General features: G+C 38.3%; 2 protein-coding genes across 2 annotated transcripts; one reads left to right on the plus strand and one right to left on the minus strand.

Annotated features, from left to right (window-relative positions):
- The first annotated feature begins 5,366 nt into the window (after window positions 1–5,366).
- LOC132662509 (olfactory receptor 5W2-like) lies at window positions 5,367–6,350 on the plus strand. The gene has a single exon (XM_060607965.3). The coding sequence runs from the start codon at window positions 5,367–5,369 to the stop codon at window positions 6,348–6,350; it is 984 nt and encodes a 327-aa protein (XP_060463948.3).
- Window positions 6,351–11,418: 5,068 nt separating this feature from the next.
- Window positions 11,419–12,372, minus strand: LOC132662508 (olfactory receptor 5I1-like). Its single transcript, XM_060607964.1, has one exon. It carries the CDS (start codon window positions 12,349–12,351, stop codon window positions 11,419–11,421), a length of 933 nt encoding a protein of 310 aa, XP_060463947.1. The 5' UTR covers window positions 12,352–12,372.
- Between the last annotated feature and the right edge of the window lie 1,561 nt (window positions 12,373–13,933).

Below are 13,933 nucleotides of genomic sequence, written 5' to 3' on the forward strand. Positions count from 1 at the left end.
AAAACTGTGGGGCAGTGTCTCTTACAGCGGGCCCCAAACATTGGGATGCCACACAACAAACAGAATGAATAAAATATCACCAGAGGCAATGGCATAAGGGAATCTTGTATACATAACATTGGGTGTAAGAATCTAGACATACAAGCTTACAAACTGAACGATTTCAGTTCAGCATACTTTTTAAAAAACATACTAACTTGCCATATTGGACGTCAATTTGTGTTTCGTTTCATGGTCTCTGAAAGGCTGTTATGTTCATGTTTTCGTCTAGATTATGTGTGCAGGATGTTTTTATTTCTCAAAAGTCACTAGTAGTTTTTAAAATAATACACATTGGGGCGCCTGGGTGGCTCAGTCGGTTGAGCGTCCGACTTTGACTCAGGTCATGATCTTGCTGTCTGTGAGTTCAAGCCCCGCATCGGGCTCTGTGCTGACAGCTCAGAGCCCGGAGCCTGCTTCGGATTCTGTGTCTCCCTCTCTCTCTGCCCCTCCTCCGCTCATGCTCTGTCTCTCTCTCTGTCAAAAATAAATAAACATTAAAAAAATTAAAAAAAATAAAATAATACACATATACAACTTTAAAATTAATTCTAAAAAGATACGCAGTTATCCGGTTGTAGAAAACTGAAAATTTTTTTAAACCCTAGCAGTTTATTTTATACAGTATTTTCAAGATGCTTCTGTAAAATTAACAAAGAATGCAACTTTTAGAAAATATTTCATTAAATAATTATCCCATATGTTGCTGAAATGAGTTGTTTGCTTATAGAATACAGATGTTAGCAACCCACAGCTCCTGGTTTTCTTGTTTCCTCCAGCAGGAAGACTTAGTTTTCCTTGGTACCAGTATCATGCACAGAAATTATTCATAATGGCCCATGACTCGGGCCAGAAAACTATTATCTGAAGGAAGGAGTTCATAAGTAGACAGTTTCTATGTAGTGCGATGCTTAGGGGTGACTGTGGCACCAAAGGAATTGTTTAGTTACAGATGATTTTCTCACTTGTCTTTCTATGACATCCTAAACTTTACCTTCAGTCTTTCCCTTCATAATTCTAGAAAGCTGTTCTCTCTTAACAAACAAATTGCTTCGGGAATTAATTTATATTTTTCAATTTTGTGCAGTATATTGCCACGCATGCTCCCCACCTAAAGGGGACTGGGATTAGACTACATAGTCCGGAGGGACGGCCATGTTTATGAAGTTCAAGCTTGGCACCCGTATGAACAGAATGTAGTCTGAGGAGATCTGACCTCCCTGCAGACAGGGAAGCACCTGCCAGGAAAATGAGCATGGAGAGGACTCAGGAGAGGTGACTGAGGGTGCTCCACGTCAACCTCCAAATATGCATCAGAGATATAGAGAACAGTAGTAAAGTGCCCACGTAACACAAATGCGTCATTTTCTTGAGTTCATCGGATGGCAAGTTATTGGCAATTCCTTAGGTGGTTTAAGATTTGTGTCAACAACACGTCCCAGAGGAGTACATTTGGTGTTTCAGTGTTGGAAATATCACGCAAAGAGTAGCAATACGTTCAGAAGAAGCATTAACAATTGTCACTAGAATCACTTTTCCAAAAATTAAAAACACACTGATTTTATTGAATTTTTGCCTCAAGAGTAGTCTGGCTTTATGGAAAGCAAGGGGAAACTCCATAACAACAAATAAAACAAGTAAAAAATAGTCATAAGAGCCAAACCTATGTTTCTGTTTCCTCCGGGTGAGGTTTCAGAAGAAATATGAAACTACCTGAAGCCCTGACACGTACAATCTGGTAGATGCCATGCACATCTTGCTTTTTTTGTCTGCTTACACAAATTTTGGACTTGCAGATTGTGTGGCCATCAAATTAGCGATGTTAAGACTCAAGAAATACAGGTGATACATATGATTATTTTACGTTTTATGGAATATCAATTAGCAGTGGTCGTTTAAAAAACACATCCGACCTATGCTCGTATGTGTACAGCAATGATTTGTTCACACGTGATAAAATGTTGTTCAATCACAATACAGAGATTATCCACCAAAGCTACCATGTTATATAAGTTCCAGGGTAACCAATTTCTTTCTTTCTTATTTGCTTCCTGCAATTGTGCAATGAAGCCACCTGCCACATCACTTTCTCTTCACATCAATGCTAATAATGATCAAGTACCCAGCTAATATAAATAAACCAGATTACCTCCAACGTAGTAACCCTCCTGCTCTCAATCATCCGTCGTTGGATCCTACCTTGGTGGATAATTGAGACTTTAATGGTCTCTCAGCTCTCTCAGAAAGCTAGAAGTCTGTGCATCATTAATTTGTACGTTTTCAAGAGTCACTTTAACATAAAGACACTACAGCATTCTGTAAGAGTACTTAAGAGAGTTATCCTTAAGATAGCTTTGCTTCATTGCATTATATCGAGGAACCTATAGTGAGCAAACCCTATGGATTCAATGAAATTCAATGACTATGGGACTATAGAAGTTTACTTATTCCCTCTGGGTGTCAATTTCTTCTTTTTTAAAATTTTTTTAATGTTTATTTATCTTTGAGAGACAGAGAGACAGAGCACTAGAGGGGTAGGGGCAGAGAGAGAGGGAGACACAGAATCCAAAGCAGTTTTCAGGTTCTGAGCTGTCAGCACAGAGCCTGACGTGGGGGTCAAACTCTGGAGCTGTGAGATCATGACCTGAGCTGAAGTTGGACACTTAACTGACTAAGCCACCCAGGCGCCCCAATTTCTGTGTCATATTATAAGTTGTTAAAGACAACCAGGGATACGTATTAATACATGAAATATATCATACTATGCGTTGATAACTAAACAATATAAATCTGACTAAGGTAAAAAGGAAAAAATGCCTTTAAATACATTAATGTCCATTAATAGAAAGAAATGTGTTGCCTCTATTCATAATACTTTTGTTATATATAATGTATGTTCTGATGCCATTTTTGTTTAAAAATTACATATCCAATAATATAGACAATGAAATCTACTTTTCCCTAGGCAGTGAGATTATGGCAGGTTTTTTTGTTTGTTTATTTTTTTGTTTGGCTATTTTTACAACAACTTTTATTTTATGAATATTTTTATGGAAGAGTGTCCGTAGATGTGTGTAAATGTATATATGTATAATGTGTACACATACACATTATAATGTATAATAAATGTGAGCAGGTATTTGTTTGTAAATTATGGAATTAAACAAAATGCTTCTATGAAGAGTAGTAAACTTGAAATAAGGAATTCCCATTGACTGGAGTCATTTTACTATTGCTAATTAAGTATACCATTGAGGAGTAAGAATAGAGAGGAACAAAAGGAACTTTTTTTAGAAGTCTGTATTTTTCAGTCACACAGCCTATATGAAATATCAGATGATAAATGATGTCATTTTTTAAGTGACTTATTCCTTAGAGGCCAAGTGTTCAACACCCAGGGACCAGATACAGAGATGACTATATAATCTGGCTCATTCAGGAGACAATGCTTGCTGAACCTCCTGCAGACAGAGCTGTGTACAACAGAGTCCGTAATTCTGGGGAAGGTACTGATATATATATATATATATATATATATATATATATATATATATATATATTTTTTTTTTTTTTTTAATTTATACTTTAGATTTGTTTAGCTTTTTATCCTCTTCAACTGAAAGCATGTGATAAAACCAAAGAGAATATGAAATATTTTAACTTTAGTTACTTGGATCAATGTATCTTAAATGCATAAATACACAGATAGCAAGGGCGACAATAAAATGGGAACGTGGACTCTCAAGCTAGTTGGACATTTTTTTATTATTTTAAATCTCTTACTGTCACTTTGTATTTTCAAAAAAAATATACTCGTTGTTAAAGGAAGACAATTTTAACTGATACGTCCACAGGGACAGGTATTTAAAAGAGGTGAGGCCAACAGTTTGGAAATATGCACATTGAACACTAGATCATTATTCAGATATTCATTTTCTGTCTTTCATCTCCATTATTCTTATGTCCTCATGGAATACAAGAGGTCACTTATGATACTGCACAAACATCATTCGTTGGGTAAAATACAACTGTGGGACACAGATTTCCGCTGGCCTCCCAAAGACCACCAACTTTTTTTTTAATGTTTATTTATTATTATTATTCAGAGACAGAACGTCAGAAGGGCAGAGAGGCAGAGCGAGAGGGGGACACAGAATCTGAGGCAGGCTCCAGGCTCTGAGCTGTCAGCACAGAGACCGACGCTGGGCTCGAACCCATGAACCGCGAGATCATGACCTGAGTTGAAGGCAGACGCTTAACCAACTAAGCCACCCAGGCGCCCCACCACCAACTTTTTTAAAGCAAAGAGAGGCAGATTTCAGAGATATTCTGTGCAAGAGCATTCAGTGAAAACAATAAAATAATATTACACTTTCTAGAAAATTAGGTTGTGGGTGCAATTCAGAAATGAGTCTATCTGAGGTTGGAGACTGTGAATTTATGAGTACTTTTACCATGTGACTTATGCATCTGATCTGTTGGTGAATAGATCTTGTTGATTATAGTAAATTAAGGCAGATGGACTCACACACTAAACCATTTTCCCTTTCTTGCTGCCCTGTCCCTGTGATCAGCATCCAGCATCCCTACAGTTTGGTCCCCCAAATTCTTCCTACTCTCTCCTGAGCAAGAGCAACTGTCTGAGGAGAGCGGGGTTAGCCTCAGCATACTCCTGTCTATCCACTCTGCCGTAGCGCGCATGGAGACCCTTCCACCATATTGTCCAGCAACCACCATCTGCCTTGCTCCAGTGGGTCCTGGAACAAACTATCTCTACCTCTTGTTTATTGAGACTGGATAGAACATAGAATTAATGGGGTTGTGGGAGAACGTCATATCCAGGAAACTACCAGACCTCTGTCCACTCCACTTTCTTGGATGATGAGGGAAAACAAAGGAATATATTCATCACCTGCACCTCTTACTTAATTATGCTTCTCTATTACAGGACATAACTCATGTTGGCAAAATTTAACAAAAACAGCTACCTTATGAGAATACCTGGATTATTGTGAGAATTATTGCCTCAAACTACGAGGATATCGTTTCCAATCTATAAGCTAGACGTAGCAAAAGTTATCATAAAAACTACATAGGTGGTGTGGAAATAGCATGATTTAATTTGGATGAAAAGTGTGCTACAAATTCTTCACAGTGCTGTTGAAATGCAGGCAATATTATTATCGCTATCATGTAATCGATTGGTATGGGTATGTATATATTTCCAGGACAGTCTGTTTAATCTAAACAGTCCCGGCACTGCTCATCTCTTTTCCTGAATAGAGAAAAATAGAAAGGACCAGCAGTTTAACTACTAAGATAATAGAATGATGTTAATCGTGATTCCATTTCCTTCTTTCACAACCAGGGATTCCCAGATCTCAGCGATGGCTGTTGAGAACTGCTCTGTGATGACGGACTTCATACTCCTAGGACTTACTGGAAGAAAAGATGTGCAGCAGGGGCTCTTTGTGTTCTTTCTGCTGGTTTATGCCATAACCATGATTGCCAACCTAGGGATGATCCTGCTGATCAAACTGGACTCCAGGCTCCACACACCCATGTATTATTTCCTGAGCAACCTGTCTTTCTGTGATGTCTGCTACTCCTCCACTGTCTCTCCCAAGATGCTGGCTGGCTTCCTAGCTGAGCAAAAGAAGATTCCATACAACTCGTGTGCAATTCAGCTGTATTTTTTCGGGGCCTTCGCAGATGTGGAGTGTCTCATGTTGGCTGTCATGGCTTACGACCGGTATGCAGCCATCTGTAATCCACTTCTGTATACAATCACCATGTCCAGGAGAATCTGCATCCAGCTCGTGGCCCTTGCCTACATCGTGGGATTTGTGGATTCGGCAATCCACACCGGTTGCACGTTTCGATTGGCATTCTGCAATTCCAATATCATCAATCACTTTTTCTGTGACATCCCACCCTTGCTGTCCCTCTCGTCTTCGGATACATCTATAAACGAGATAGTGATGTTCACTTTCATTGGTTGTGTGGTGGGGTGCAGCGTCATCACCGTCCTCCTCTCCTACACCTACATCATAATGACCATCCTCAGAATGAACTCAGCGGAAGGGAGACGCAAAGCCTTTTCTACATGTGCCTCCCACTTGACCGCAGTGGCCATATTTCACGGCACACTCCTGTTCATGTATTTCCGACCCAGCTCCAGTTACTCTATGGACACGGACAAAATGGCCTCTGTGTTCTACACGGTCGTCATCCCAATGTTAAACCCACTGATCTACAGCTTACGGAATAAGGATGTGAAAGGTGCCCTGAAAAAAATAATCAGTACTTGAAGTTGGATTTTTCACCAAAAACTATTTTTTAAAAGATTCTGAGAGCTGAAGTTCAGATCCTTTGGCATAGATTCCTATAGTCTCACCAATACAACCTTCTAGATGTTTTCTATCGTTTATCATTGTACCTAAATTGAGTGTGGGGAGTCATTATTGATCTTAGCCTTCTTCTCAGACTAAGAAAGAGTAATACTAGGTTATTGATGGTTTGCAAAAAGGATCTTTTTATACCCGCTTTCTCTGTTCATGGGGGTGCCCCTGCGAACTACTCTCCTCGTGCCGGTTAAACATAACTCCTTAAGATTATAGTATTTTGTAAGTGATGAGTTCAATAAACTTGTTCAGCCAGAGGGGAATGTCTGTGAGTTAAGTTGGGTTTGTTTGCACCCTTCCTGTGGACTGGTATCACCCTATAAATGTTCCATCATGGCACTCACAAGTATTTCGGTAGTAAGTAAATATATAAGAATAAATTAAAAATATCCTGCCCCAGCTCAAAGTTCTGTGAATGCAATACCCTTTCCAGGATTGTTCACCAAGAGTTCTCTGTTATTTACAAAGCTCAGCTCCAGATGCCATTTAAAACATTTATTAAATTAATGAATGAGTGTCCCCTGCAAAGCTGATGCAAGGAGACTTTGTAAATTCACACATACACACACACACACACACACACACACACACACACACACTTGCTTTGCTAATATTATTCTAGTATGTTCATCTGAGATTAAATCTTCACAAACTTTTTTTTTTTTTTTTTTTTTTTGGCCTAGGCTGAAATATCCATCAGGGATACGGATCATGGGATGTAAAAATATTTTTTTGGACCATCTGTTCCTCTTCATTCTGGCCTGGTTATTTAAGCAGACACCCCCAGGACCAGGTGCTCCGGTTATACACCGCATCTCCCAGTGCACATCAGCTTGTTCATTCCCCTTCCTGCCCTCACTCTGGAGAACAGAGCTGGTGTTGCTGACAACTTTACAGAAAATGTACAAATGACAGTTGGACAAGGACCTATACCTTATCCAAAGGCCACTGGAAAGAGGACTCCGTCTTTCTTAATGTGTTCATAGCATTATTATAATAAATTTTTAAAAAAACTAAAATGCCTAATTGATACAGTTTAAGCTGAAAGTAAGATTTAATGACCTAATCATGTGTTCAATGAAAAAAAAACAAAAAACAAAAAACAAAGGGCGCAGTAAAATTTACATAGAATTCTATTTGTAATAATTGACGATTTTGGCTGTCTGTTTATCTGTGAAACAAATAAACACAGTTTTAATAATGGTCATTGCTGGTAGCTGGATGTCAGGTAATCTTATGTCCTTTGCCAAAAACCTAATTAATTGCATGTGTTGTTTACACTGCCGTCAATTAAGACTTAATCCACTTATGAAAAATGTAAGGAGTGTTGCTCAAGATTCATTTTATTTTAGGTTATTGTCAAGAAGGAATTACAGAAGCACCTTTTTCTGGTTCCGGGAGGAGAGGGCCATGGTTTTACAGGTTTTTTCATTTAAATCTTCTTCCTGTTTTATATATATTCATTCCTTTAGTGTACAAAATGGGCTGAGTGTATCTCAAAATATCATAAGCATTAAATAACACATTTAGAGGCGCCTGGGTGGCTCAGTCGGTTGGGCGTCCAACTTCCGCTCAGGTCATGATCTCAGGGTTCGGGAGTTCGGGCCCCTGTGGGCTCTGTGCTGACAGCTGAGAGCCTGGAACCTGTTTCTGATTCTGTGTTTCCCTCTCTCTCTGCCTCTTCCCCACTCATTCTCTGTCTTTCTCTCAAAAATAAATAAAACATTAAAAAATCAAAAAAATATATAACACATTGAAAAGGTGAAATTATTAGCAGGTTATTAGTTTTGCATTCCTGACTGGATGGACTTTTAAGACAAATCAAAGTATTTCATTATCTATTGACCATTTCACTTTGCAATCTCAAATAATTTATTTGTTGTTTAAAATATGTCATATATCAGTACCTCTCCATCATTGTCCAAATTCCTTCCCATCACAATGTACTTTAGTGAAAAACATATTACATATATTCCTATCTATAAAAATTAAACTTATTCATGTCACATGAAATTAGATTTCCTGGCCAGCTTTCACATATGTGTGTCAGAATAAGATATTTTTTTGTTCTTCTTTATGGTTTCATTTAAAGATGACTTTAATTTAATAGCCTTTACACATGGACAGGAAATGAGGATTTTGTTTTTGTTTGTGTTTTATTTTCATTTTTTTAAAAAACGGTAAAGAGGAGACAGGTGTTAAGATAAGAACTGGAATTCAGAGTGAGACAGACCTGGTTCACATCTATATACTGACATTTACTTGTCAGCTGTGTGACCACAGATTATTAGTTTGTTACTCAGGTTCTTCATCTCCCTGATGTGGTTTTAATATTTACATGTATGTGGCTTTAATATTTATATGTTATATATGTGTATATATATACATATATGTGTATACCCATACATATATAACATATAAACATAAAACATATAAACATATACACATAAATATACATATAAAACATATAAACATATTTATATACATATATACAAATATACATATAAAACATATAAACATATTTATGTTTATATAACATATAAACCATATAAATATTAAAGCCACGTGCATGTAAATATTAAAGCCACATACATGTAAATAAATATATATATAGACATAGATATTTTTATAACCAGGTATATATCTATTTATCTGAGGACGATAGGGAGTTTCTAAGACCATTCAGAGTCAACCGGCTCCCTCTCAGGAACTAAAACCTGGTGCCGAAAGAGAAGATGGTATCATTCATGGCATCCTATCATGAAATGGTGTCCATCTTTATTCCCTTTAGGGCCTGCTCACCCGGTCATTCAGGTTCCAGCTGCACATCACAGCTGCAGGTCCTATTTGGAACTGTCTATCCAGCCACCTTGGGGCTTATTTTTCCTAATGTTGCCTTCACTCCCGAGCAAAGATTTCTTCATGACTCCCCAGGCTGGCCACACTATTCCCACGTCCAGGCCAGATGCCTGAAACTATATTTCTGATCCAAGTCTCAAACCCCACATTGCCAAGAAACGAGTTTAGGTAATTAGTCCCAGGATACCCCATTTTGTGTTATGCCGCGTGGCCCCATCCCAAGGGCCAAGGATGAAATGGGACATTGTTGGAGGAGGTGGTGGAGAGAATGTGATCGCTGGTTCACCTGCGGTCTGAATCAGAGGCTCTTCACCTTTCCCTTGTCCTTGGAATATACATTCTGCCCAGTATTCCCACAGTTTGAACTCTTCCAAGGACATAGACTTAAAGATCAATGTGGTGTTGAGGGCCCCCAGATGGTTTACATGACTGAGCCTAGTTAAGGCTTCTGTATAAACTTTTAAGATCCTGGAGCACAGGAGTGGCAATCTACTCCTCTTGGGGCTGCCCAAGACAAGCCTTGTAAGTCAGTTCATTAAACATTCCAGCTAGCAGTCTGGAGTGGTCTGCCTTTTTCTTCGGTCTCTCCCTACCCTCTGTGCGGGGGGAGGACAGTTTATGAGGCAACGTACACTTAATGACAAAAGAACCAATATGCATTTCCTGTGATGAACCTGTACACTGTGGTGAACATTGTCTGCTCAGTATTTAGGATGAAGTGTTTGTTTCTCATTGTGATCAAGCTTCCAGTCCATTCTTCCCTACTGACAGCCCACATTGCCCAGAGCCCTTCCTCACCATTAGTGGGAGGCCTTCGCAGGCCTCACCACTGAGCTGTATGGACAAAAACCCTCTTGCAAAGATCCTTTCCACTGTAGTAAATGTAACTGTGATCCTTGCTTGTAACCCAGACTGCATTTTCACTGTCAGAAGGCTTTCCTGTCTAATTGACCCTCTCTCCCACTGTTCAACCTCACCTTGGGTTTAACACTATTTTCAACTTTCTGCCACACCGTGTCTAAAAGCCAAGTCCCAGCAGCCCACCTAACTAAGATCTCACCATTTGTTGGCCTCTGATCCCATCTCTGGCTCTCAGAGAATAGCCTCCTTCAGGAACTTCAGCTCTCTGCTTACCAGTCAAGAGATTTCAGACCATACATTCTCGAGGAAATAGTTTATGAGCCAGACGTTAACTTTGTGGATATTTGCAAATTGTTTTTTAATAAGCCACCATGCTTAACAATATCTTGAAACAGTCGACTATGTGTGTTTATAGTAGCCCTCTGGAGAAGGAAAAAAAAATACTGCAAGAGAAATAGTTTCTGCCTATCCATAGGTGTATAATCTAAATAAAAAACAACCAATAGCAAATGTACTCATGTTGACTTCATGAACATTTACTCAGTATCTATATTGGGGAAAATGCTGTGATAAAGAGGCAAGGCATCAAATAAGGAACAATAATAAATGAGTAAGTCTAGTAGAGGGATAAAATACACAGAGACAGCTACAATGTCATATAGAAAATTCTGAGAGTCTCAAAGGAAGCACACTTAAGATTCTAATGAGGTTTATGATGTGACTTATCATCTGTAATTGAAGGAGATATCAGGAAAAAATCATATAGGAGTTAAAATTGGAGAAGATTTTTTTTAGAGTGAATACAATTAGATAGCTAAGCTGCAATGCACACATTTACATGGGAATAAAAATTAATTGAAAAATAGTCTCAGTAAATTGGATTTAGTTTCTTTCAGAAAAAGAGGGTTGTGACATTTAATGGCTTATCCAATGTTGAGAATAATTGTTATAAAATTTAGGATTGGAGGGAAAAGGAGTAAGAATATGAAATATAGGATATTATGTGAAGGGTAAATCTACTCCTTGAATACATATTAAAAGTTTTAACTTTAAAATAATAAAGAGATAGACATAATACAAGTGATGTGACTGGGCTTGGCTCTGATGTTAGGCTCTGGCCTTATTTTGTAGTTGAGGCCTCATTACCCACAGATTTGGGAAATATCCATATCAAACTGACTTTCCCAACAGTGAGAACCAAAGGTCAAAGAACAGACATTGTTGAAAAAGTCATCAGGCTCAATTTCATTCTTTCTTAAGAAAGCAATTTTCGGCTGATCACTTTCCTAAAGGCATTTTTGACATCTTTGTTCCTCAGACTGTAAATTAAGGGATTCAACATAGGTATAATCAATGTATAGAACACAGAGGTCACTTTGTCAATATCCAGCGAATGACCAGCGCTGGGGCGCAAGTAAATAAAAATGAGGGTACCATGGTAAATAGTGACCACAGTCAGATGGGAGGCACAAGTGGAGAACCCTTTTCTTCTTCCTTCAGCAGAGCCTGTTTTAAGAATGGCTGCTATGATGCAGACATAAGAGAGAAGAACTGTTAGAAGACAGATAGCTTCCACTAAACCGGCAAAAACTACCAGAACAATGTCATGCATGTAAGTGTCAGTGCAGGACAGAGAGAAGAGTGGGGAGATATCGCAGAAGAAATGGTTAATTTCTTTGGAGCAGAAAGACAGATGGAAGGTATTTGTAGTGTGAATAATTGAGCTCATGGTACCTCCCCAAAATGCTCCAATCGCAAGCTGGCAGCAAAGCCTCTTGGACATAATTACAGTATAAAGCAGTGGGTTGCAGATGGCTATGTACCGGTCATAAGCCATGGCAGCCAAGAGGAAAGATTCTGTGTCAACCAAAGAACAGAAAAAATATAACTGTGCAGCACAGCCCTTGTAAGAAATGGTCTTTTTCTCGGAAACCAAGTCTGCAAGTAATTTGGGGGCAATGACGGAGGAGTAGCATACATCTACGAAGGACAGTATGCAGAGGAAAAAGTACATAGGGGTGTGCAAATGGGAACTGGTCATGATTAATGACATCATCCCTAGGTTCCCCATTAAGGTAACAGAGTAGATAAAAAGGAACACAGCAAAAAGAACCCTCCAGAGTTCTGGATGCTCACTAAATCCCAAGAGAAAGAACTCAGTCTTCACAGTGAGGTTCTCCAATTCCATCCTCTGCAGTGCCCCGGACCTCTGCAGTTGTGGCACAAGTAATAATGATGGCAATATTAATAACTTCAACATTCACTAAAAATAACAACAATAACAAAAAAAACAGACAAAACAAATAGAAGAGTTATTCTAAATCCACTGTTATCTAAATCCATGTCTTGGTAACACATGGGCATATCTACAGCTAGGGTAGGGTATATACATTTCAGATATATATATAGATAGATAGATAGATAGATAGATAGATAGATATATACAGATATATATATATATATATCTGTATATATCTATCTATCTATCTATCTATCTATCTATATATACACACACACACACAGATATAGGGTATTATACATTTCAAACATGCAGATTTTCAATTTCTTAATTAAATCAACACTCTGCCACTTCTATCACGTAAAGCTATTGTTTTCTGTATTTAAGGGCACCGCCATCAAATCAGTTGTTGAGCTGTACATTCTTCGACTCCCTCATCTTCCACCAATGTCAAGTAATAGTGGCTAAACCACGTGGGTATAAAGCAAATTGAATGGATAGCCTCTGTTCCCGTTTGTGTTGTGTTTTTTTTTTTTTTTTCACAACAGATAGCATTGCCGTTCCAGCCGAAGCCTTCTATGAGAAGATTAGCAGAACTTCTGTTCCTTACCTTGAGCTGTGGCTGCCCCTCTGAGGAACAAAAAAACTCCAAAGAGTTGTTCGACATCCGCTGATAAGATATAAAGAAGAAAGGTTCTGCGTTAATCATACAAGTGACTGAATCCCAGCTCTGTCTCTCAGAAGTTGTGAGACCTTGGTCAGGCCACTTAACCACTGAGCTTCAGTTCATCCCCTATGACATGACAGTGATAGTGCCTTATAATCAAATTGTAAGTGTTAAGTGAATTTCCTTCCACAGTCTCCGTATCCTCACCATCTTGTTCCTTCACGGTTCTAAATCTGGCAGCCTGGCAATTCTGAGTCGATCCAGATGTCTGTTTTCCTTTTCTGGAATTCAAGCTACAGAACATAGCTAGAGGAATTCTCATGCCTACAGATTTATTAAATTCAATCCAGGGAATATGATAACGATACCCAGGAATGTGTCCATGCCCTCTGCCAGGAATAATTGTAAAAGATGTTGAAAAAAGGATCACTCTCCTTACCTTTCTATCTTTTTGCCTTTGACTGACCTTACTCTAGTTTAGAAATCTGTAAGTCGCAGAGAACTGATAGCAACACAATACTTGTCTACGGACATGTGCATTTTGTCGAGTGTAGAGATAATGGATTTCCCTCTCTTCTATGGAAATAGCCAGTTTTTAGTCTATTTGTATATTTATTTGTGAATTTTTTTCAAGTTTTAATTTAAGTTCTAGTTAGTTAATATACATGGTAAAATGTTCAGGAGTAGAATTCAGTGATTCATCACTTTATATATAACAGCCATGTTCATCTTAAAAGCCCTGCTTAATAATGAATTCTTGATCTATAATTCTTTGCATTATCTTTTATACCAATTAGAACAGCTTAGGGAATGAATGATGAAGTAAAATCACTGAAAGTTTCATTTTATATTTGTATAAAAGTC

Source organism: Panthera onca, chromosome D1 (genome assembly GCF_046562875.1).
Source record: "Panthera onca isolate mPanOnc1 chromosome D1, mPanOnc1 haplotype 2, whole genome shotgun sequence".
NCBI lineage: Eukaryota > Metazoa > Chordata > Mammalia > Carnivora > Felidae > Panthera > Panthera onca.

Excerpts from the sequence above, each read along its gene's own strand:
- LOC132662508 (XM_060607964.1), bottom strand. The coding sequence starts at position 12,351 with ATGGAATTGGAGAACCTCACTGTGAAGACTGAGTTCTTTCTCTTGGGA.
- LOC132662509 (XM_060607965.3), top strand. The coding sequence starts at position 5,367 with ATGATGTTAATCGTGATTCCATTTCCTTCTTTCACAACCAGGGATTCC.